This window comes from Archocentrus centrarchus, chromosome 7 (genome assembly GCF_007364275.1).
Source record: "Archocentrus centrarchus isolate MPI-CPG fArcCen1 chromosome 7, fArcCen1, whole genome shotgun sequence".
Taxonomy (NCBI): Eukaryota; Metazoa; Chordata; class Actinopteri; order Cichliformes; family Cichlidae; genus Archocentrus; species Archocentrus centrarchus.
Genome location: NC_044352.1, coordinates 5,406,920 through 5,431,699, shown reverse-complemented (window position 1 = coordinate 5,431,699; position 24,780 = coordinate 5,406,920). Strand labels below are relative to the sequence as shown.

General features: G+C 44.0%; 2 protein-coding genes across 3 annotated transcripts in view; both read right to left on the bottom strand.

The window, feature by feature from the left end:
* Positions 1-233: 233 nt before the first annotated feature.
* srpk3 (SRSF protein kinase 3) lies at positions 234-14,476 on the bottom strand. The gene is made up of 17 exons (XM_030732967.1): positions 13,993-14,476; positions 12,986-13,079; positions 8,473-9,440; positions 8,142-8,250; positions 7,966-8,053; positions 7,800-7,887; positions 6,908-7,014; positions 6,660-6,825; positions 6,246-6,271; positions 4,931-5,023; positions 4,761-4,812; positions 4,439-4,657; positions 2,925-3,022; positions 2,711-2,818; positions 1,726-1,795; positions 1,531-1,623; positions 234-1,361 (listed from the first exon to the last, which is right to left on the bottom strand). The coding sequence occupies exons 1-17, from the start codon at positions 14,000-14,002 to the stop codon at positions 1,177-1,179; spliced, it is 2,574 nt and encodes an 857-aa protein (XP_030588827.1). The 5' UTR covers positions 14,003-14,476; the 3' UTR covers positions 234-1,176.
* Positions 14,477-17,697: 3,221 nt separating this feature from the next.
* plxnb3 (plexin B3) overlaps positions 17,698-24,780 on the bottom strand; it is an 86,084-nt gene continuing 79,001 nt past the window's right edge. For both annotated transcript variants that reach the window (XM_030733028.1, XM_030733029.1), the window contains 13 exons: positions 24,462-24,528; positions 23,813-23,959; positions 23,644-23,724; positions 22,771-22,849; positions 22,502-22,605; positions 22,323-22,410; positions 21,805-21,971; positions 21,208-21,368; positions 20,966-21,113; positions 20,812-20,876; positions 20,580-20,655; positions 20,411-20,485; positions 17,698-19,883 (listed from right to left, as the gene is read on the bottom strand). In XM_030733028.1, coding sequence (XP_030588888.1) covers positions 19,779-19,883; positions 20,411-20,485; positions 20,580-20,655; positions 20,812-20,876; positions 20,966-21,113; positions 21,208-21,368; positions 21,805-21,971; positions 22,323-22,410; positions 22,502-22,605; positions 22,771-22,849; positions 23,644-23,724; positions 23,813-23,959; positions 24,462-24,528 — 1,363 coding nt within the window. In that variant the 3' untranslated portion in view covers positions 17,698-19,778. The remainder of the gene's footprint in view (positions 19,884-20,410; positions 20,486-20,579; positions 20,656-20,811; positions 20,877-20,965; positions 21,114-21,207; positions 21,369-21,804; positions 21,972-22,322; positions 22,411-22,501; positions 22,606-22,770; positions 22,850-23,643; positions 23,725-23,812; positions 23,960-24,461; positions 24,529-24,780) is intronic.

The window sequence follows — 24,780 nt, the reverse complement described above, 5'->3', positions numbered from 1 at the left end:
CTGAAGAGGAAGAACAGCAAAGGCAAAAGGTTCAGAGCAGAGATGTTTTTGCTTTACTGAAGTAACAGACGGGTATGAAGCAGTCATGGCGACAGAAAACCCGAGAATCAGGACGTCACAGAAAGGTACAACAGGATCCAGGCAGAAAGTGTCTCCATTTTATGGCTGTGAAACTCTGGAGTAAAGTAGGCAGAAGGTGTAGACATAACAAATCACACAAAACCTAATCGCTTCTTAAAGGCCTTCACCGGCATCGCCCGGTTAGCAGCTGACGAGTGCTCGGCATGGTAGTGACTCACCTCACTGTGACGCTCTTACAGCGAATGAGAGGTAACTGACAAATATTAAAATTTACATTTTAAGGAACCTCGATGTGCTCTGATTCAGTGTTTTTAAATCCTTGTTAATGTTGCATCTCCTTCTGCCACAAAGCAGCACAATAAATATCTTTCCATGCTTATTTTTTTTTACCTTATTTTTAAAATAAAAACTATATTTAATGTCACAACACTACACTAATATCCTCAAGCGAAGCCTGCAAAAATGCAGACTTCTGCGAGGTGTGCATAAAGAGATAAAAACGTCTGCGAGCAGCTGATAAAGTTAAGAGTGGCGCAGCCCCGATCGCTCACAGCAGTGAGACCCCACAAAGTCCAGAGGCACACTCTGGATTTCACATCAACACTTCTGATGTTTGACCACGAGGAGGGTCCAAACTCACCTCCACGCAGTCAACTTTTTCAACAAAGGAAGCTCAACAGAGGAAGAAGAGTACAGCCTTTCATTTCAGCCTCAGTGGCCACGTTAATAAAGACGGCAATCTTTAGAACCAGGACGTGTTTAGTGCTGCGTCACTTGTTTGGACCCCAGTCTAAAAACAGAGGAAGTCACACAACAGGTCAGCGAGAGAGACGTTAAGTCCGATATAAAAGAGAGAAACCTGGAAGAACTTATTCCAATACTTACAGATGAGCTGTGAGGACTCAGATTCAGTTTGGATCCAGCCTCAGCCAATCATTCAATCATCCGGTTATTTCAGGAATCGGCGCAGACACGCAATCAAGATAATAGTTTCCCCACATTATGTGAAATCAACAGACACTTCCAACACGCCCCAACCACCGACTGTCTCTGCGTGCAGCCCCACAGGCTGCGCGTGTGTCTGTGTGTGTGTGTTTATGTCTGCAGCCACGGGTGCTGCAGACACTCTGCCGCAGTCGCTCTCCGTTCAGGCTGCAGCTCCAACATGGTCAACAGGAAGTCGCTGAACTGAGCCGCCTGGTCCAGCGGCCACTCGTACTTCTCCAACAGAACCTCGAACAGACCCCACGGCTTCAGGTTAGAGATGTGACGCAGCTCACCTGAGACGGGACGAGAGAGAGAGTAAGGCACCAAAGCTTAACGACTGTTTTACAAACCAAGAATTTTGACTCCCACGCTTTACTGTCTACAGCTTAATTTTAGTAATAAGCACTCTGACCTTCCACCTTTCTCCACAGTTTAGGATCATGGGTACTGAAACTGTCTCACCTCTCCTGTTGAAGTACTCTCTGGAGTACCTGCCAGACAAAGCGAAGGGCAGAGGAATCGGCCCAAGCAGCTCGATGATGTGAGCGATGTGATCTGAACACACAAAGTAAATATTCACAATGAAGGTTCTGAACAGGAAAAATATACTCTGAGCTACGGTATACAGTCACAGTACAGTACTGTGTACAATAGTACCTTCATCTCTGGTGTAATCTTCTCCTGAATGGGGCTCAAACAGGTAATCTCCTGTCGCCAGCTCAAATGCCTGAAACATCAAAATGATGATGCAGTCATAATACACAATTTTTTTTATTTATTGTATTTTTTTTTTTTTTTAATATATATATATATATATAAAATATAATATATATCAGATGGAGTGGCGTAGTGGTAACATTACAGTCTTTGGAGCAGGAGCTCAGGGGTTCAAATCCTGACCGGAGTTTGACGAGCTACAACACAAATGCTACGGCAAGGGGGAGCCAGGACGACAGGTCAGGGGACATTTCATCATCCCCACAGACAGGAGGCAGTTTTAGTTAATTATAGTTACTCAGTGGTGGGTGTGTGGTGTATGTATAATATAATGTATATCTGGGCTCAGATATGTCAGATACAGCTGGGATAATAAGCTGGCCATACGAGGAAATAGAAGTCAAGACAAATCCAGCACCCTGAGACCGTACGCTACGGGTGGAACGTGGCTGAGGACTAGTGAGAGTCACAAGTCAGCAACCAAGAGACCATTTAAAGGACACTAAGTTTAGCTACTGAACTTTTTCTGAGATACTTTTTTTTTTTTCCATTAATTCATTAATAATCATTAAAAATTAAAATGTGGAATATATCAGTCTGTGTGCAATGAATGAATGAATGAATATAATATACAAATTTGAACTTTTTCATGATATTCTAATTTTATGACCAGCACCTGTATGTGTGTATACAGGTGTGTGTGTGTGTGTGTGTGTATGTATATATATATATATATATATATATATATATATATATATATATATAAACTGTTACACTCTTACTCTGTTACACTGTAACACTCTAAACAACTTCACACAGCAATGGTCTGATGGATATGCTTTAACAGTAAGACTGGGGTCCCATCATTTCATATACACACACACACACACACACACACACACACTGCATCAGTGAGTATGTGTACCATGCAGGCAGTGCTCCAGATGTCAGCTGGGGGTCCGTACTCCGCTCCAATCAGAACCTCCAGAGCTCTGTACTGTCTGGTCTGAATGTCCTCTGTGAAGTGTTTGTGCTGGACAAGAGACATAAGACAGGAAAAGAGAGAGGAGCCGTGTGATTGGTCTGATGGGAAGATAAGCAGTACGAAGAGAAAGAGATAGATGATAAAGTCTTCTCACCACCCAGCATGCATTTCCCAGATCAGCAATCTTCACTCTGAACTTGTCTGCGTTCTGAGGATCCAGAGGACTGAGGACAAAGTCGGAGGCACTAAATGCTGAAATTAAAAAAACAAAAAAAAAAACAATTGGTCACCTAAAATCTCTTATGGCACCCAATTCAACAAGATGAAGCCCCCTGAGTATACAACATTTATACCGCTTTATGTGTGGGACAGGTTTGCGTGTGAGATTTGAGCTCTAACTGCTGTTTGTGTTTATGTGCCATTTAGGAGGATCTGACTGATATACGGACAGTGGGTAAGATGCTGGAAGGTGCTCCAGCTGAGAACTAACAGTGGGAGTGAACCCTGGAGGGGTGTGGAAGAAAGTACCAAAGTGGTGTTCTGGTGTTCTATTATTGGACTTGTGCTAATCACAGTTTGTCCATAACACCATGTTTGAGCATTGAGTGCTCATAAGTCCAGTTGGCAACAGGACATCGTTAGCTGCCACTCAATTATGGATTTTCTGGCTATATCACCAGACCCGTGGCTATTTGGGTGAAGAGAGGAGCCAAGCTGTCAGCTGACCACCACCCAGCAGTGAGTTTGATCAGGAGGTGAGGGAGGATGTCTGGCACACTGAAACATATAGTAAGGGTGTAGTGGGAGCGTCTGGCTGAGGTCCCAGTCCTGGAGATTTAAACTGCCATCTGACAGAGATTCCACAGCACTCCGAGAGTCCAAATGGGCCACGTTCCACCTCCAGTTCAGATTTCCCTAACTAACCACTGAGCTGAAGGAGGAGTCCTGTCAAGTTTGGCTATGATGGTGGACTCCACCTGGGCTTCTACTGTACGTAACATTTTTGGACAGAATTTCTAAGACAGTTTTTTTTGCAAATGATGCAGTCCCAGCTTGAACTGGGAACAAGTTGTTCCTTAAGAGTTCAAACACCTCATGAGGCAGATCAGTGAAACATCTGCAGTGATGCTGACGCTCTACAGGTCTGTTGTGGCTGAGAGAGGTTAGAATGAAGGCGAAGCTATCAATTTACCGTCTGATCGACATTCTTTCCATCACTGGCTACGAGCTGTGCGTAGAATTCGAAAGAATAAGGTTGTGGATACAACCAGGATGTCTGGGAGGCAAGATGAGGAGCTCAGTCATTCGGGAGGCTCTGTTTTCTATCACTGTATAGGATACCTCCTAGGGTTTGGCCTTTGGAGGATTTAGCATTCAGAAAGATAACCCTGGATTATCCCAGAACTTGAAGACCTTTTGCAGGAAGAATGGGCCAAAATCTCTCAGTTGCTACAAAAAGACTGCAAACTATGAGTCAAGCCAAAGTAGTAAGTACTGACCATGAACGGTGCCCAAATTTCCTTTTGTATTACACTGAAACAGTAAAAGATGGAAATAAAGCTCAGTTCTTCACTATCACAGAAACGTATGCATGCATGCACGTGTGTGTTTGTATGCGTGCGTGCACGTGTGTGTTTGTATGCGTGCGTGCACGTGTGTGTTTCCAACCTTCTCGTCCACTCGAGTATCCCGACTGAGTAGAAAGTGCTGATTCAGATGTTGCTGACATCACTGAGCTGGAGAAACCTGATAGGCCAGAAGCAGGACTGGAGAACCGTCCGGGGGCGTGGCCGTTACACCCATCCTCAAACCAAGAGCAGTTGGACTCTGGGCTGGCTTTGCTGTTGGCTATAGAGCAGGAAGTGTTGCCATTGACAACCACAGAGCCTGAGAACAAAGAGAAACAGTATTTATACTGCGTTAGACAGTAAATTCTACTTCACCCTTTACCAACAATCACATTCACACTTGGTGTACTCCGTGTACTCACCGATACTGTCTACATCGTCAGCTTGCAGCACACCGTCCTCTTCCTCCATCCTCTGAACACACAAACAGAAAAAGACCCTGCAGTACTGCTGATGGCAGGAAACATACTATACACTACTGCAGGATTAGTGCAGTATGTTTCACAGTATTATTACCAGTGTACTACTGTACCTGTATATCAACCAGCCTCTCCTCTAACAGCCTCTGCTGTCGTTTGGCTTTTCTTTTCAACTTCTTCTTCTTGTTTTTAGACAGTTTTCCAACCTGGGTGCACACAGGGTGAGAGAGGCGGCGGGACGGTGAAGTTTCAACAACAGCAGCGTCATATTTCTGCAATTAAGATGCTCAAACACACACACCTGGTGTTACTGACAACACACACCCATGCACACGCAGTTTCTTTTCTTGACTTTCATCCAATCAGCTTGCGGTATTTTACTGCAGGTATAAAGCATCTGACACCCCCCAGGATCTGAGGCTTAGCAAGATAACTTCAGGTTTAACCCCAGGTTTTCAGGGTCACAGACGTGCTTCACTTCTTACTGGCGTACAAACCTGATGTTGCAGACACAGCCTGTATGAAATACTGTCACGTGTATGCAGTGTGCCAACAGTCTCTAAACCATTTGTTATTACCAGATTAGCATCAGTGAGAGATACAGATTCTCAGCAGAGGTAAAACAATTTCTGCCTAGATTTTGGCCCTACAGGCTGAAAGTAATTTTAAAGCCATTTTGCTCAGTTTGTGTGTGTAAAACAGCAAACCCTTGTACTTGACCTTATAGGAAGTCTGCACATCAGCTGATTTTTATACTTCATTATAATATTTTTACCTATACTTGTAGCTCCATAGTGCAGTGGTTTATACATTCACCTAACACATGAAAGGGCCCTGATTTGAGACCAGGATGAGGAGCTACCCGCTGTGGTGGCCTTTCATGAGTAAGGGAGGAGTCGAAAGTAGCTTCTATTTTTATTACCTTTTCTTTTTTATTCACATGCTCTCCAATCTACACCACCTGTGTTGCAGCTGAAACAAATCTTTAAAAATGATCTATCTCACAACAGATTTAAGCAACACATTAATGTAATAGAGCACAACATTTGAATTACAGTCAGATCTTGCTGTGCCTCAGTGAGTAGCAGCAGTGATACTGATAATGATTCCTTCCTGGGTTTTCCAGTTTTACTGCCCAATCAAACTGCTTTACACTACAAGCCACATTCACACATTAATACAGTGCTTTTGTGTACTATGGCTATGCCTGCAGACCTGTCCATGTTTGCAATCGGCAAAATGCTGCCGAACAACTGAATCTGTGGTGATTCTGTGGTGATTCTGGGTAACGTATCGAGTGGATAACCTCCGTGTGACTGCTTAGCCTGATTGCTGATGTTACAGTAAGGGACGTTAGATAAGGAAAAGATATCCTAGGTGCTTTGAACTTGCACTTGAACACAGCAGGCATCACATCTGGACACTTACCTCTAGATCCCTGGGAGCCGTGCTAACTAGAGAGAGAGAGAGAGAGAGAGAGACACAGGGACAGACAAACAGGGAGAAAATGGCAGAAACACAGGAAGAAAAGAAGGAAAACAGAGAGAAAGGAGAAACAGTGCAGTTAGAACTGTGTAAGAAAGGAAGAGACAGCTCAGAAAGCAGACAGGCAGGCAGGTAGATGTCTCTGTGGATGGAGTGGAAACCACAGCTCCCAGTAACTGTGCGGTCAGACTCTAGTGGAAACTCACCACTTAGGATTAAACATTTCTGATACATTTACTGATCTATTTCACGCTCTGACTGGAAAACATGTCACGAAAGCTTCTTTTCAAACATCTAAAAACTATTAATCCACACTAACGCCTTCTAGTTCTGACCAATCACATGGCGGCTGATCACCTGATGACCCGGAAGGGGGCGGGGCTCCGGCTCTCTGCCAAATAGTAGCTTCAGCTGCCAATCTCCTGATGTAAACCTCATCAACCTCCAACAGGATGTTCTCTGGTTTGATGTCGGTGTGAATGATCTTACACTTGGTGTGGAGGTAATCCAGACCCTGCAGCACCTGCAAGCAGACAGCCGAGCTCATGCCGGTCAGTGAGTCCGGGTCACTGTACGTATACTTTATAGATCAGTATTTGTGTAACCTGTTTGATGATGGTCTTGACACAGGCCATAGGAAGTCCCATATAGTTTGACTTGATGATCCATTTTAACAGCTGGTGGCCCAAAACTTCCAGAACCATACAGACATCTGAGAAAGGCTGAGGAAACTGACAGACACCAACTGACGCACCAACAGTGACACCGACAACCAGAGCAGCACCAAAATTTACAAGTACTAAACAAACAATCCAACTCGACATCTTTTCTAAGCTTTAGAAACAAAGGGAAGCTGACTTACAAACACCAAAAATGTCAAACGACTATTTCATTCTGTAATCGTCAGCACACTAAAACATTTCTGGATCTTTAACATATCTCACTAAATATAAATATTCTTCAGTCATAATAATCAGGACAGTACAGAAGAGGGTGTAATTATTCTCAGCTTTTCCTCCTCAATATTTTTAAAATCTGCAAACTTCAACGGCAAGAGGAAGGACTCCTGTTCACAACTGTGCTATCGGTGACCTTTGACGTCTTCTCAGTTTTGCAGTAACAGGACTCAAGACTGTAGTTTATGCTTGAAATTTGCATTTCTATAAGGGACACATGCATGTTTAATGCAGTGCAGTCTGAAAGTATAACCCGAGTGTTCGAATCCGTCCAGCTGCAGGACGAGACTCCGGAGAAGCAGCAAAGTGATCTCAAAGACGGCCACAACAGCGACTGGTCTTCTTTCCAGTAAGAACACAGGAAGGTGCTGGAGCCACAGAAATGTTCACTGCTTATACTATTCACTAATAAACTGAATGATCATAGTGTCATTCTCTCAGATGGGAAAAAAATATCTTTAAAAAAGGCAAAACAAATTTCCAAATACATGCAATACACCGTGTCAACCCATCCACCAGACAGGCAGTGGTTAAAGGATACGCACTCCATTGACTCCAGAGATCTTGAAGTCATCAATGAGCTGGACGATGGTTTCCCTGTAGGGGTCAGAGGGGTCACTGTCTCTCACCTGGAGAGACAGGCAGACAGGTTACCTGAGCCACAGGCTGGGGTGTTTCTGAGAGAAAGAGTAAGATCAAACACTTACACATCGGAGCAGTTTGATCTCGTCCAGAGCCGTCTCGGTGTAATGGGGGGCGCTCTTCACCACTTTCAGCGCCACAAAACGCTTCTTCCTGAATCACAAACACATTCAGAGCGTTTGACAACAGAAACTGTGCAGAAAGCCAATGAACTGCCTTCAAAACATTCAGTGTGTCGTACTGCAGATCCCAGCAGAGCCAGACGGTAGAAAAATGTCCCCAGCCCAGTTTTCTGACCACATGGTACCTCCCGTTAAACAGATCACCAATCTCCACTGGGTAGTAACCGCCTGGAACACACAGAAAGATGAGAAATGAGATGAGTATCACTTAATGTTTAGTTCAATTCAGGCTGGTTATTAAATGGCACCAAGGATTAATGGGACCATTCATTTCCATGTCACTGGAAAGGGGGCTTCCCCATTAAGCTTCTGCCAGGCTGGGATTCGAATCAAAGATTCAGGAGGACTGATGTAGTCTCCATTTTGGCCATTTCGCTGATAAACTCTCACCTTTGCAGTAATCTGACGGGTCCTCCTGCTCCTCATCATCAGAGCCCAGCAGCTGAGCAGGGGGCGGAGTTAACTCTGGAGGTGGCGGGGTCACAGCCGGAGGGGGTGAGGTCAGCTGTTGACTTGCTGTTGGCATCACGGGAGGTCGGCCAATGGGAGGGCCCAGAGAGTCGAGAGAGCGGAGGAAGGAGGGGGAGGATGAGCAGAGGGGGGAGTACAGGTGGGAGGACACACTGGAAGTAAAGGTCACTGAGGTAAGCAGGAAGGGGTCGGGCTGGGAGGGGCTTAATGGAGGAGTGGGAGGAGCTTTGGCAGGGTGCGTGGCAGACACTGATGGGGATTCAGAGGCATTGTGGGTAACTGTGTGTGGTGAGGTAGGAGGTGATTTGTAGAGCTCTGTTTGACCATCTGCTGTGACAGTCTGAAGAGTTCTGTGAGGCAATCTGGAGGAATCCTGGGTGTTATTATTATTCTGGTTAACAGTTGGCAGTGATTGGCTGGGACTGCGAGGGGACTCTGGAGATGCTGCAGGAGGTGACTGGTTGCAAAGCTGAGGCCTTTGGAGGGTAGCTTCAGGAGGCTCCTTGGGGGTATTTATTGTGCCTAGAAACGGTGATGAGGTCTGGGGGGAAAGTGGTGACGGAGTACGGGGAGCATTCTCGGGGGGCATCAGTGTGATTTCAGTGTTTGACGAGGATGTTTGTGGGGGCTCTTCTTGGAGTTCTTGGAGGGCTGTCGTGATGGTTTCATAGGGATCTTCTGAACATGCTGACGTGTTTTTGTGTGGTGTGGTTGTATCTGAAGTGCTTCTGGGACTTTCTGGACATGCTAACGTGTTTGCATGTGATACGGTTGTTTCTCGAGTGCTTTCATGGGGTGGCAAAGTGATCAGAGAGCAAGTCTGCAGGGGTGCTGTGGGTACGCTGCTGTCAGCATCCAGACTCTGTAGGTTACAGAGGTCATCGGGCCTAAGGGGTTAAAAAAAAAAAAAAGAAAAAAAGTAGAGAACATTTGATTTTAAGCTACAGCTGGAAACATAATTGCTTAAATTGCACCAGCAACATCAGTTGGCCTTAACAGTGACATTCTTTTCTCATCTCTTAGTTAGCTAGCCAAAGAATAATACAGACACTTCATCTGTGAATTTCAGAGACAGGCTCATGGGGAAAGGGAGAAAATACATTTTTGTTTTTGTTTAAAAATAATAAATGCATAGACTTCAGTTAAGTAAAGACTCTTTGCCTTAACATCATGGGGCCTTTATGGCCTATGGGACCAGTTGTGCTTATGTGCATAGCCAAAAGCACATTTTTAGCCAGGAAAAAACACAGTCGATACAATAAAAACAAATAATACCAGACATATGCGTAGAGACTAAATGAACACTTTGACTGTGTTCAGCAGTGTGGAAAGATTAAAACGTTTTGAGAAAAGGAGAAAGAGACGTGACAAGACTGTCAGAGGAAATATGAAAAGTCTCTGAAATGTCAAAAAGCTGATGGAGTTGTTTCAGGAAAATGAAGTCTGAGACCAAACGTAACACCCTGAAGAAGACGAATCGTGTAAAACCATCTACTCAAAAAAATAACATATGTAGTAAAATACAAAGATTGAGAGACCCTTTTTTAAATTTATGTGAAGATTTGGAAAAGCTGTTCAGTGTGCTGGTTATTTCGTGCTTGCTGAATCGATGAGCAGATGTTTTTTCTTATGTGTTTGTGCATTTTGTTTGCAGGGGTATGGACTGCCGTGGGCGGCGTGAGAGATGCAGTTTGTTTAGCTCAGTTTGTTTCTTCTTAATTTTATGTTTATGCAAAAATAATTAAAAAAAAAAAAAGCTGTTGAAGACAAAAACACTCAACCCTAAACTCTGTGGACTGTTACAAGTCTGGTGATCACTTCATCTGAACACAGATAATGTGCATAGATCAAATAACACGCACAGACGCACAAACACACACAGCTGCTTTCCATCACATCTCTGAGTCATGGACATTGTTGAAGTTTGCCTGAGCTACACTGAAATAGACTGAAGTGTAAGAGTGTGTGTGTGTGTGTGTGTGTGTGTGTGTGTGTGTGTGTGTGTGTGTGTGTGTGTGTGTGTGTGTGTGTGTGTGTGTGTGTGTTGTGGGATCATAATTCAGTCTCTGGTTCTATTATTGGATATGAGTGTCTTCAGGCTGAGCACCAAACTTGTTTCTGTCAGCAGGACACCAGCTAGCCTAGCAGGAAGTCTGCAGCGGGATAGCTGTTTCACTGACATGCTGTGTCTCGTTATGTGACTAGTTGTGTATCACCAAGCCTCAGACTCAAATCTGGAAATCTGCTGTTTAAAACCATCATTGCTGAGCAGTTGAACTCAGTAAATACGGAGTCTGATTAACTTTCACAGGTGCTGATGCCCTCACTTCGGCCTGGCAGACAACTCTCCTGTCATGGAAAATTAAAGGTTGTTACTCAGCCAGTAAGACACCGACCATGAACCATGAAAGGAGACCGCTGCTTCAGCTTAACTTCTTTCTCCAAATAGCTGAAAAAACAAGAAAAAAAAGGTCCTTCTGTTCTCCATTGCTCTAAATATTGTACATGGAAAGTGGCACCGAATATTAAAATTGTTTTCAGTCAGAAGCAGCCTGGGTGGCTGCACAGTCCAGAGAAAGTTGTCACTTTATTGCACAAATCGAGAATATTAAAAACTTTTGAGGTGGTGCCTGGGGTTGGGGGTTGGAGCACATTTGTCTAATGTTAAATGCAAGCGGCTGCAAGGCGATGGGGACGAGGTTCAATGCAGGCACCAAAACAGCCAGCGAGTCGATGGCCTCAGAGTCTGAAAAGTGCCTGCATCCTTTCTAATGACCAGCAGGGGCGACTCATCTGGTTTCCCAGGGAAGTCTTACTAAGTTATAACCTGATGTCCAGTTTGTAAATTATGGCTCCATGTGTAGTAAAAAGCTACCATATGAGCATGCAGTGTCAGTCAGCAGTCTAAGCCACAGTTCACTGGGTACTGCCTCTTAGCAGGCTTCCTGATGATGGCCAATCAGAAGAAGGAGCTAGGACAGGAGCTAAAAGACCATGTTTAGCAAGAGCACTGAGGGGCTGCATGAACTCCCAGAATAAAACATTATTTTACTGACTTGTGAATAATGCAAAGCTACTTTAGTGAAGTCCCCCAAACACAGATTTTGTTGGAGGTGCCCGCTTAACTCATTTTCAGAGCGCTTGTTGTTGCTAAGTTACAAAAACCATCTTCTTCAAAATTGTCTTCTCTATGATTATTGATGCCGATATCGTTAAGTCACAAGCTTTCTTGAATTTAAGTGGTCATGAGAGAGAAGTGGCGGTGAAGAGCGCAGCGGCGTTCCCAAAGATGACCTGAGAGCACCGTGACTGCAGCTGGGAAAAAACCAAATCTGTGCGCGGCGGCTGTTTTTGTGACGGATTTCGAGCGCCATCAACAATGAAGCTGAACGTGCAAAAACACTGTCTGTGCACAGAGACGCTTACTGTGGGGCAACTGAGGGAAACAGTTTGTGAAATCTGTGGAATTTTCTACATTTCTGCATAAATATGTCCTAAAAGTAGGAATTGAGAACCTTAATAAACAAATAAAATATAAATATTGGTCTTAGTTGTTGATTTATTTAGAGATCCATAAAAAGGAAATCATGCAACCCTTTGCTTCAGTACCTGGTGCAAACCCACCAATACAGCAGCAACTTCAACTAAACGTAACTCTTGACCAGTCCTGCACACTTTGAGGACTCGAGCCCAATTTTTAGCTCATGCAACTGGGATGTTGGGTGGAGTGGGTATCCACACATGAACTGCTCACTTCAGACCATACCAGGACTTGACCCACTTTCTCATGAGGTTTACTCCTCCAGTTTCAGATTTCATTGCTCCATCAATGAAGAGGAAGCATCCGGGCCCATATGCAACAAAACAAGCCCAAACCATAACACCACCACCAGGTTTCACAAATGGGATTAGGCTCTCATGCTGGAATGCAGTGTTTTCCTATATCCAAAGCTCCGAATTTAAACCCAGAAGTTCTATTATTGTCTCCTCCATCTACAAAATACTGTTCAAACAGCCTTCTGTTTTCTCTGCATAATCTTTAGCTAACAGCAAACAGGCAGTAATGCACAGCCCTGGAATGCACTGATGATGCTCCTGATGTCAGACTCATCATTAGAGGTTTCTGCAATATGTAAGCACGAATAGGACATGAAACAATCTTGAATTTTAAAGAGAGGAATATTGGAAGATCATTAAGACATTAGAGATGTTTTTCAGAAATCCTGCTTATAACACCACCAATAAATCAGATTTAGGTGCAAATCAATGCTCTAAATGAATGGGGGTGACATACAGGAAGTTAAAAGGGGATTTTCTTGGAGTGCATGTCACCCACATACACACACATTAAGACACTCCTCTAAATTTAGCCTCTGAGTGTGTGTATGGGGTAAGCAGTTTATCCAGTCTACAGCCTCTGCTGGTTTCTTACCGGTTCTCTTCGGCTCGGACTCTCCGGTGTTTCTTGCCTCTGCGCCGGTGTTTCTTACCGGTTGCAGCAGGGTTTCCAGTTCCAGCACCGACTGCTGCTGAGAGGAGAACATCATCTTTAAAATAGGTCACACGGTTCAATCTCAAAGTCCATGAAAAATGTGAAAACCCTGTGATGTGATCCTTGCTGTTAAGAATGGAACTCCTGATAAATGAGTCCCTCTTTACTGAGTAAATCATCAAATACTTTAATACTATTGTAACTTACATCAGGCTCAAAGTATTATGTTGTCTTGTCTTTTGTATATAGTTTCATGTGACCTGCCAAAACATTATTGGTAGTTTTACATCTTACATTTTATACTGATGTACCTGTTAAATAAGAAAATATAAGAAAACAATACTTAGTAAACACACATACACAACTACTACAAATGTCCAACACATCATAATCAGTTATTCGCTAGATTTATTTAAACACAACAGAACAACTGTAGAACTTGAACCAAACACCATTCATAAAATTCCAGATGTTGGGTTTCCTCCACTGTTGAACACCAGTAGTAAACAAAAATACAGCACAACCCTACAATACGGCATGAAAACATACACGAGGCTGCACGTTATTGACCAAAAAAACCCATAAATTTAACGATGCTGTTCTCCATTATGGAGGGATAGAGGCGACAATCAAGTAAACATTTCAGATTTGAGTTAATCGGGTGTCGCCTGGAGGTTCAATCATGTGCCGATTTTATTAGCAGACGTTTTTCTTTAGATTAAGACTTAAGTGAGCTCGGTGCATTTGACAGATCTATTACAAAAGTGAAACCCGCTAAATGCAATATTTTTCGAATAGAGTCTGGCGACGAAGTTGGCTGAACCCGAAACCCCCGTCGGTGTGTGTCACAGCCTGGTACCCTTTAGCTGATGCGAGCTAGCTTAGCATATTACCCCCGACTCCAGCTGTATCGATCGGGACACCGAACCAAATCCAGCCTACTTTACCTATCAGCATCTCGGCTCCCGGTCCTCCGTCCGAACCGGTCAGAGAGCGTCTATCCCGTCCGGGCTGACGTGCTCTGACGGCTCTTGAGCTTCCTCAACCCGGTCGAGCGTCACAAAAAAAAACAGCCGCTGGAAGCCGTAAATGATGCGGCTGCAGGAGGTTCCGAGGGTCCAAAAACTAAATGGGTCTCGGTGGATCAGCGCGGCGCAGCGTGGTCGCCACGAGCCGCTGGCCTGTCCGTTAGCCCGTTAGATAACAGCTGTCGGTCCGCTGTCAGTTAGCCTGTTAGCTCCAGCTGCAGAACATCGCCCGGACCTGCTGAATCCCGCCCGATCTGTTCGTCTCTGCGCCGGTTCAGAACCTGGTCCGCACGCTTTATTTGGGTGTGTTTAATTTGCTGTCTCGGTCTTGCTGTTCATGGACTCAACAGCTGCTGACAGCCTGACACCGGACACCGGGCTTTGCGCACGCGCAGTGACCGGCCACGAGCTAAACTGGGAGCAGTGGCGCATCTAGGAGGTAATGTGGGGTGTCTGCGATAACAGAACAACCACCACCCAGTGGAGCTCTCCCCAGGGAGGCTTCGGATTGCTGATGTGCAAAGATTAGTTCAGAGGAATCAGAAGAAGTGGACAGAATTTGCTAATGATGCTGATACTGGTTAATAAATCGGAGACCGGGGTTAGTGCATAACACATACAATAGTTTGTCTATTTTATTTTGTTTTTTAAGTGCCCTTGGGCAAGAGACTGAACCTCAAGTCTCATGGCATGTCTGCACCTTGTATGGCTGCATCCACCTTTGTTGTGTGTGAACAAATTAATTCATAACACATTGTTAAACACTTTGCAGGACTGCTGGGATTAAAGGGTGTCATATGCACAGCATTCACCATTTAGGTTCAAGCAAAAAAAAAACTACTTAGCTGAGGTTTTTGTTCAAATAGACCCTGTCGCAGTGTTAGCCCATCTGAAAGAGAATATCTGCCAGTAAGCTTTTCTTCTTCTTCCTGACATAAAGTGCCAAAGGCAAACTTGTCCCTTGTGTGCCAGGCTGTGGTTAATTCCCTATCTGTAATCACAGCAGGATAGCAAACTTCATTTTCCTGCAGCATCTGCTGCCGCAGAGCTGATATCAAGATATCAAAACTGTTTTGCTTCCAGTTGCCTTCAACTCGAGAACTTAAAGCTGGTGGGTGTCGTGCAGACAGGACAGAAAATGTTCACATTCAACGAAGGGCTTTTGTCATTTCCCTAATTTGTGTCTCATCTCTGCCTGTGACCCAGAAACTGATCTCAGTAAGCCACGCTGAAGGTTATCTCAGGTCCTAAAGTGCATCTGGAGGACAGAGGAGAGCTGCCAAGGGAGCTGTAAACCAGGACGCACAAGTTTATCCTTTGCCAAAGTATATTTAACCTCACATATAAGAGGCACCACATGCAGCTGGGATATTAGAATTTCTCTGTATTTACAAGTTGTTTCAATTATTTATGATCAACTGTGTGATGCTGCTTGCTGCCCTTTGTGTTTTTTTATGTGCTTAAAAAAAATGATCTCTTTGTCACATTGCTCCTTATTATGAATTTAAATAAAGGTAGCCTGAAACGTGATCATAATCACGGTTACATTTGAGAAAATAAAAACAGCTGTAGTTAGGATGTAACAACAAATGATGCATATGCAGTTGTGCCAGATGTGTTCAGATGCTGTCCTGACTGTTCTCTCCTTGTCCTCAGAGCAGAGGGAGACCAAGGACACGATTCATAGAAGATCTCAACCTATTGTCTCACCTCTTTTTCCAAAAACATGATAAAAATTTCCAGAAGAAAATGTTTACAAGAAACTGACATTTTTTGTGCTACACGTGGCTCCGTTCATTCTACTACCCCACAAACCAGAGAGCGAGTGTTAGAAGTTCTTTTGGTACAGTCATGAGAAGTGACATCATCATGACATCAGAACTGGAACTCATGATGACACAGCACAACAGAGAACTGTTAAAATTATACCTTTATTTTTACATGATACAAATTGTGTTTGGCCACCTGCCTTTTCACAATAAAAGCACATTTCCATTGCAGACTGATTCATCATCATCATCCTCAGACAGGTATTTACAGGCACATTTACACACTGTTAGCAAACTGTACACAGTCAGTAGAAACAACTGATCCTGGAGTTCTTTTATACAAACCCTTAAAGTTTTTTATTCCCTTATAGTAAAAAAAAACAAACAAAAAAAAAAAAAAACAATTCAGTAACAAACAGAGCTCAACCAATCAGAGCTGAGGATCAAACTGTACAGAGATCAGGTGACATGCGCATCATCAGTGATAAGGCAGGTTTTAAGCCACGCCCCTCACCTCTAAAAAGAAAAAAAGAAAATTATACTGAAGAAGCACCATAAATCTTCATCATCATCATCGTCGTCGTCATCACACGCATGCAGAAATCTACTGTGACCAAAGAACTACAACCACGGGTCAAACACAGGCTCAAAAAGCACACAAGCAAAACACAGAGTCAGAAATAGAAGAAGAAGAAGAAGAAGAAAAGTCCAGCAGGAAGAACTGGTTCAGCAAAATCTGGTTCAAGCCTCTGATTTGGTTCAGTTCAGCTCAGCAGCAGGGACCACATCAGAGTCCACCTGCTAGGTTCAGTCCAGCCAGAGTCCATTTACAACGGGGACACGCAGCACGAGTCCAGGACAGGCCGGGCTGGTCCAGGACACACAAGCGGCGCCGTCCACAAGGACAGCTCAAACAACATGGCTGCCTCGGAGACACGGCCGTAATGTCAGGCTGAATCCAAACGTCCTGACAGATGCCACCATGCCAACTCTTTAAACTGGGACCCAGAATTTACATGACCCTTCAATCCTGGTATGTGCAGTGAATCCGGATCCTCGCAGGGTCCGACTGTTTTTGTGCTATAAACATTACAATACTGATGAAAACAAGAAAGCATCCATAGTAGGACCCTTAAAATCTGGTACTGGATGTGCACAGCCCAAGACCAGAAGGCTCTGCGGTGGGTGATTAAAACCACGCGGGGCATCGGCAGCATCCATCTACCCAGTAGAAGTGATACTGGTGAGGTACATGCACAGATAAAACCCACCCCATCCACAGCCTGTTGACCTGGCTGCCATCAGGCAAGCAATACACAAACATCCAGTGGTGCACCACCAGAACTCGGAGCAGGTTCTCTCTTTTCTTCAGGCTGTATTCATTGTCCATCCTGTTTTTATTAGTAGCATGCAGGGACTACATCTTCAAATTAATTTTAAAACTTTGTATTAGGTAACGGTCATTTAAATGAGTTCCCTTAAATTTCACTTGTTTAGATTCAGCCTGTCAGGCAGGTCATCAGCTAATGCCGGCTGATATCAGAGCTGAAGACGTGTAGCTCTGCAGATGTGAAGTGGATGAACGTGTCTACCATAACGATGGATGTGGTAGCAGCCAGTTATAACCGTGGCGCAACACCCAAACCGGTGTTTCAAGCTACTTGTAGCTGCATTCTCAAAAGTACACTGTGTCCACTGAATGATAAAGAACATTTTTAACAGTTGCAATTCGATGGAAATGCTGAGGGACGCACATGGCAGAGAAAAACAGGAAGCTACAATCTCTACAATCTGTGACCTGAAACAGCAGCTGAGCACGGTGTGTGCTGTTCGTGCTCAGGCTTTCTGGGCTTACTCGGTTTGGTTTGTTGGGGGTGGGTTCTTCTGGCACATCGTCAGGGTTTGTGTATGTTGTATTTTTTTTTGTTCCTTCCCTGGTTCAATAAAAGTGAAACATGAAAATTGATTTATCTTCCCAATTTGCAGGGGGGGGGGGCCCATGATCAATAAGGCTGCTGTGAGAACAGACAGCGCCACCTAGCTGCAAGAGTGAAGGCACAGCTGGGATTAAATAAGTATAAATAGGACTTACAGTATGTACACGCAATAAGTTAGTAACTAGCTAGCACACACGCTTTCTCTCTCTCTCACACACACACTCACACACACACACACACACACACACACACACACACTCTTTAACTCCTCCCACAGATTTCAGATTGTTTTTTCAGCAGGTTTGACTTTAATGTTTCAGTTCAATGCTCAGTGTGACTCCAGTCTCTGTTCATCATTTCTGTGCACATGAAACGAGTCCCCACCGCTGCCTTCTTAGACCTGCACAATACTGTCTACATTAGAGACATCCAAGGACTCGTCATTGGTAGGCTTCACTACTGTACGCAATTCATTCCTTCCCAGGAAGCTCCAGCTGCACTCTGAGAAGCCTTCATTGATGCAAAACGCTGCAGTAAGAGTACTAACAGGGACAAGAAACAGTATTAGTATACAGCAGCTTCTCCTCATCGGCTCCCCATTAAATCCTGAACAGAGTTAAAGATCCTGCTCCTCACATACCGCAGCCATAATGACCAACCTTCATCACAGAGTTGGAAGAAAAAGTGTATAAATTCTGAATTCTCTATATTTCTACATTAAAATGATGCGAGAACTTTAACAATTAGGGGAAAAAAAGTTGATACCAGACCGGTCTATCAGCACATACATGGAGGGCAACATGATGACCCAGCACAGGACACAGCAGGCATCAGTGAAGATGCACCATGAAAGATGGAGCTGGATTGCGGCTGAAGCTGGTTTTGTGGCCTGCATGAACTGACATTCTGCTTGATTCATTTATTGAAAACATTAAATTTTCATGACTAAGTGGTAAAAATATATGAGAGATGCTGTTTAAGTGAACTTTAACACATCTGGTGGAATCCAAAGGATTGTTTAGATCGTTTCAGCTCCCACTTTGGCTCTGGGAGGCAGCCATCTTTGCTACGTTTAAAATTAGGCTTCAAACTTTGACTTTTCCTAAAGCTTACAGTTAGGACTGGCTCAGCTGTCGCTGAACCATCTGCCAGTTGTGCTGCATCATACATTAGTCTGGGACAATCAACCCTAACCCAAATGGGAACCAGGGATCTTAAAAAGATCCTCTCGTCATCAGCACTAAATCACTAAACTAAATCTAACCCTGCATTCATACAGAACTGACTGATGAATCCATCTGGACCCCGCCTGGAACTGAGGAAGACTGGAAGGACTGGGACCAGCAGGTCAGGTCCTGCTACTAGGAGAAACTGGAGTCACACTGATACATGGTTTAAACGCTCCCTGATTCTGGTTCTTTTATTGCGCTTTTTAAAACTGCCCAGATCATCAACATCAGAGCTGCTGGTTTCAGTGGAAAAGGCGAAACATACAAATAGCATGTCTGAGATCAGCAGATCAATAATTAATAAATGAGAATCGGAGTAGAAAGTATTTCATTTGTGCTTTTTGACTCACAGACAGTAGAACAGCAGGGAACTCTGGGAAACATAGTGCAAGGCAGCAGGTGATGGCGATATTCCCTGATCTAATTGGTAAGATTGTCGTTCTCCACCATAGGCTGGTGTCAGTCGGCGTGACGCGGCTTCAGGTTTGGTTTAGGTTAGTTTAATATTAGTTTCACTGCTGCTGTGTGAGGAAATCTAAAGACCTGGGATCTCCTGAGTCTGACTATAAAAACCTCATATATCCTGACACACACATGCACACAGCCACAGACACACACACACACACACACACACACACACGCACACACGCACACAGCAGGAAGACACAGTGCCACAGCAGTCCAGTCATTTTCACTGCTTCAGTCTTTGTCAAGATGTTCCTTCATCCCCATCCTCTTCCTCCTTTCTGCTCACTGAAGGTAAAAGGTCATCAGAGGTCTGTGACTTTGTTCTCAACCAAGGCGGCGACCTGCTGCAACCGATATGCCAGCTGCATCTTCTGACCTGAACTGTCCTCCTCCAGAGACATGATGATCTGACAGAACGAGTACAGCGAGAGAGGCGGGTACAGAAATGGAAGATTGGTCAGTCGCTAATAACAAACTACATGTTTCTTGCTTGTTTATTTGTTTTTGTGATCAGTAAATGTATCCAGATTACAAAAATGGATGCAGCTACAAAACTTTAAACATCTAAAACATTTGTAGTGCAAATAAAGTGCTAAGTGATCATTACAGGTGTTCAGATTAAATTAGCCTGATAGAAACCACGCAGGCACAAAATTACAGAAAACATTTGTTGTTGCTAGTTTTTAATCAAAGGACACGGGGAGGATGTAGTTCTTCTAATATCAGATGAGCCTTCCCTCAAAACTACTTTTATATTTAACAATCAAAAAAACAATGAAACTAATCTAGTTACAAATGCTTTAAATAAAATGAGGGCTAAAAATAGTTTCTTTATTGCACTTTAATTTGTCCTAATTACATGTAATCCATTACCATCCCAATTACGTGTGTGTGTGTGTCCGTGTGTCTGTGTGTGTCTGTGTGTGTGTATTACCTGGTCATAATATTTGTTGATGTACTTGTAGAGCTCATGGAGAGCAACAAGGTTGTTCATCTCCGATGCAAAACTCTGCAGACAGACAGACAGTTTTAACTTCAGGTTGGATTTTTTCCTACAGTGGAAAATCAGTATTTCAGCTTCTGTTCAGTCTGCATTTACTGACCCCAGAAAGTTCAGTTAGAGTGGAGTTCATCTCTTGATAACAACCTGATGCAGCACTGTGGATGTCACTGTAATACCTGAGCACATAAACAGTATCAGTACTGCAGTTGTCAGGCTATAGAAACATCAGTTGGATTATAAATTTTCTTCTTCACATCATAAAACAGTAACCATTTGTCAGTCTTTTTATAGTGTAGTATGAGCCATACAATGGGGACAGGAAGCTGTCTCACCTTTCCACCAGCTGTTTGTACCGGGGGATCTCTCTGGCGTACAACAGCTTGTTTACAGGCGAGTCCTGATTGGACAGAAAGTAACCATAATGTCAGGTGACTAGAAAGCAAAACAAGCTGCACAGACAGGCCGAAAGTGAGAAAGACTTCGTACCCGTCCCACTTTGTGCTCAGAGGTGGTGCAAGAGTCTATGAAGGTCTGAGCGATGACAGACAGAACGGCGTCAATGCTGTCGGTCACCTGAACGTCCAGAACGAACTGAGGATTCTTCAGGATGTTGACCCAGAACCTGAGAGGGAGACTGGAGAAAGGCGTGGATGGGTCAGAGAGAGGAAAAGGGGTTAGAGGTGTGCATCACCTGAAATCTCGATCTGGTAACCAAACGTGTGCCTCACCTGTTGGTCTTCCAGATGTGGACAGTCTCTGGGTCGTCAATTCCATGTTTCTCGGCCATGTCGTCCAGAAAGTCAAAGAAAAATCTCACAGCGATTGGAGGAGGACGCTTTGTACTGAGTATCGCCACAAAGACGTCATCTACAAACTTTTGCAATGTCCCCTAATGAGAAACAGAAAAGTACAGCAGACAGACAGACGGCCGGGTGGTCCATTAGTTCTCATTAGTGTGCGTTTGGTTGTATTTATCAGCTACCTGATGGCATGGGGCCAAATAAACGGGTCGCCACAAAGATAACCTTAAATTCAAGGGGGATGCCCTGTGAAGATTTTATTGTTTACCCCACAAAACCCAAAGACCAAAAGTTTCTGTGTGGAGGTGTGTGGTGGAGCATTAACTCAGTACCTGCCCCTATTGGTAGGAGACGGTATAGCAACAACACAGACTGATATCAGAACACAAACATCTCTTATGCACATGTTTCCACTGTTTGAAATTAATTTCCTGGTGTTTAAACCTTCAGAACTGATGGTCCTCACAATGCCTGCTCCTGTCTGGCGTCCTCACAGTGGCTTTAAGACGAGAATATGTGTGTTACCTTCATGGACAGCAGCCTGGTCAGGTAAATCTCTGGGATTGCCTTGGCTCTCTCCCTCTCCCTCATGCTGCTCTTCCTGTGTTTTGGGATTTCAGGATCTTCACTGCTCTTCACCAGGTGCCATAGACGCAGACCCTCCTCCTCCTCACCCTCCAGCATCGGCGTTTCTATAGCAACAAAAAGACGTTCAGTTACCACAAAAACCAGAACAAAAGACATTGTAATTTCCAAGCTGTCTCAGGGCTCACAGTGTTTTGGGTTCATAATTTTCCACAGATTTTATATTTTTTCTCTCTTTTGTGCTACTTTAGATTCTCGTTCCCAGCTCATTTTCATCTTTGGGAGTTCTAGATGGTTCTTTTTGTGGTGATCTCACTTCTAGGTTTTCCAGGCGTTATAAATGCTTCACAGTTTCAGGAGATATTCTGTGTGATCTCAAGGTTATGCTTCAGGGTTTTACATTATATTTTACATTATATTTTCCTGGGTTGTAGATGCTATGATGATTTGTTTCTTACTCTCTCCAGTTTGGAAAACCTGGTTGACTCCGACTCCTCCTGAACTTTGAGAACGAGGGATCAGAGCGACAGTGGCTCCGTCGGGAACCTGAAGAACCATAGAGAAGAGATGGATGTAAACGAGGAGGTGGAGAGCTGGAAGGAGGTGGAGGCTCCCACGATTGGTCAGTTGTTTTTACCTTATAGTGCTGCAGCGTGTTGAGTCTTTTCCAGCGACCGTGAACCACTGCTGTGACATCATCATCTGACAAGGTCAGGTGACCTGCTTGACCTGAACGCCACTCTGTTCACACAAAGAAACAGGTATGTAAGAGCTGGACGGATATGTTGGCACCATGAATTCTCAGAGCTGCTAACTGAACATTTAAAACACCCACTAACGCTTCGACCAATTTTACCTCTCACGATCAGACATCTCAAACAACAGATAGGTGAGACAGGTGTTTACCCAGGTCGAGACTGTCAGCCAGTGGTCTCTGAGAGAACGGAGCTCCTCTGTAGACCTGATCCAGGATCTTATCTTTCACCTGAACATAAGCAGACAGCAATGTGAGTGGTAAATAAAAAGGTGAGGATCACACAGACAGACAAAGGTATTTAGAAATCCCAGTGGAATTAATAATATAGACTACTCAAATGAGATACTATAATGAGATTTTGTATTGAGGGCAGTTTCTACTGGTGGAACAAATAACTGAGCTCAGTGAGCTGTGAAAGATGGCAAGATGTATGCATCAAGGAAGCTGAGACTAAAGATGGCAACACTAAACACTGCAAGTGTCACCGGATCTTCCAGCAACAGAAAAGAAGAAGGTAGGAGGTGTTCCTAATGACTCATTCCTTTGTCAGTTAAATAGAAATTCTAATTTAGAGTACTCATCTGTCTGATGGTGGCTAAGTTTAGCAGTGCTATCACCTGCAGGTGCTTTCATTGCAAAAGAACACACAGCCCTCTAAAAATGTGGTTTCCACCATCAGGACTTGAGCACAGGGAGAGTACAGCTGCCGTCTGTTGCAGCTGTAGCCACTAATATTGATAGCTGCCTGCAAGACCCAACAGTTAACAGGTGTCATAGAGGACCTTAATTAAACATTACTAATTAAGAAGAATAGTGTAATCAGCTATTATTTCCAGTGCCAGCTAGCAGGGACAGCAAGGTTTAATCAGCTGATCACTTATATCCCTCACTACAATGCCTTAGATCACCAGCAGCTTAACTTCTGTTATTTATTGTCATACCCATATACCTTGGTGAAATGTCTGAAAGGTGTGAATACATTCAAAAATAAACAGCGCCCAACCAAACAAACATGTGCACACCTGCGTGATCGTGTCAGTGTCGAGCACTTTAACAGGACATGGCTGAACCTCAACGCCATTTTTCACCAGCACTGTCAGAGTCTGAGAGAAAGAGACACAGAAAACGGCCTGTCATAAATGGCTGAATGATGCAGCTGCAGACAGGTGTGATGTCTGTTGCTCTGGTTACCACTGAGCAATATTCAATGTCCTCTCGCAGCAGATGACTGTCGTTGAGCGTTCGCTTGGCTTTTCCCGTCACAGCATCCACCGGCCCTTTGTCCACCTGATACTTTATGGCTCTGTAGAGCATGTAGAGAGGCTCCCCCGCCACCTCCTGACAGACAGAAAGAACAGTGACCACATTATATGGGACTGCATGGCAGTTTTATACCCTGTCCCTCACCCCGGATATTGACACAATCTCCCACGTTTTGATTGGCTCTAGTTTACAAAACTCAAAAAGACATGTATCGATCTCTGGATACACCCTGCTGAAACCCAAAGATGATTAGACTAGAGCAGCTGAGATGCGAATACCCGGGTATAGGAAGACTACCAAAGAAGACTATTGAAAAGTAAAGTAAAAGTGTACTTTACCTTACATTTATGTTTACTGTAATTACTTAGCAAAGTAGTAGCGAATACTGTATTTGAAATAAAATACAATATATTTGCCCTTCACGTGATAAAATACTGTATGTAACTGGCATAAATTATATTGCCCACATTGTCCTGTGCAAACATCCACTTTGCCCATTACCGATTTTACTGGTATGTGGTCTGGGATCAGATCGGGTCAGATGGGACAGAGGCTGAGAGGACAGGCAGGCAGTTACCTTCAGGAAGGAATAGAGGCAGATCGACATCCAGTTGGTCAACATCTTCTCAACAACCGTCTCTGTCCTGAAACACAAACACAAGCACAAGCAAAGGCATCAGCAGGGCAAAAAGCTCCTCCCAGCTGAAAGTACATATCTGACCCATAAATCAGGCTGTAAAGTAGTGAAACTTCTGACTCCATACATATGTTTCCTAAGTCTCAGTGACCACTGAAATGACCGTTATGGCTATCTTGCCAGTCATTTAGGGACTTGGCCGTGTTAACCCAAAACAACTGCCTACAAGTATTATTAAGGTGGAGGCCAATGGCCAGGC

Bases quoted from the DNA above. Each gene is read 5' to 3' on its own strand.
- srpk3 (XM_030732967.1), bottom strand. The intron at 8,054-8,141 runs GTACGACACACT...TTTGTGATTCAG, and splicing joins TGGCTCTGCTGGGATCTGCA to GAAGAAGCGTTTTGTGGCGC. The intron at 4,813-4,930 runs GTACAGTAGTAC...TTGTGTGTTCAG, and splicing joins AGAGGCTGGTTGATATACAG to AGGATGGAGGAAGAGGACGG.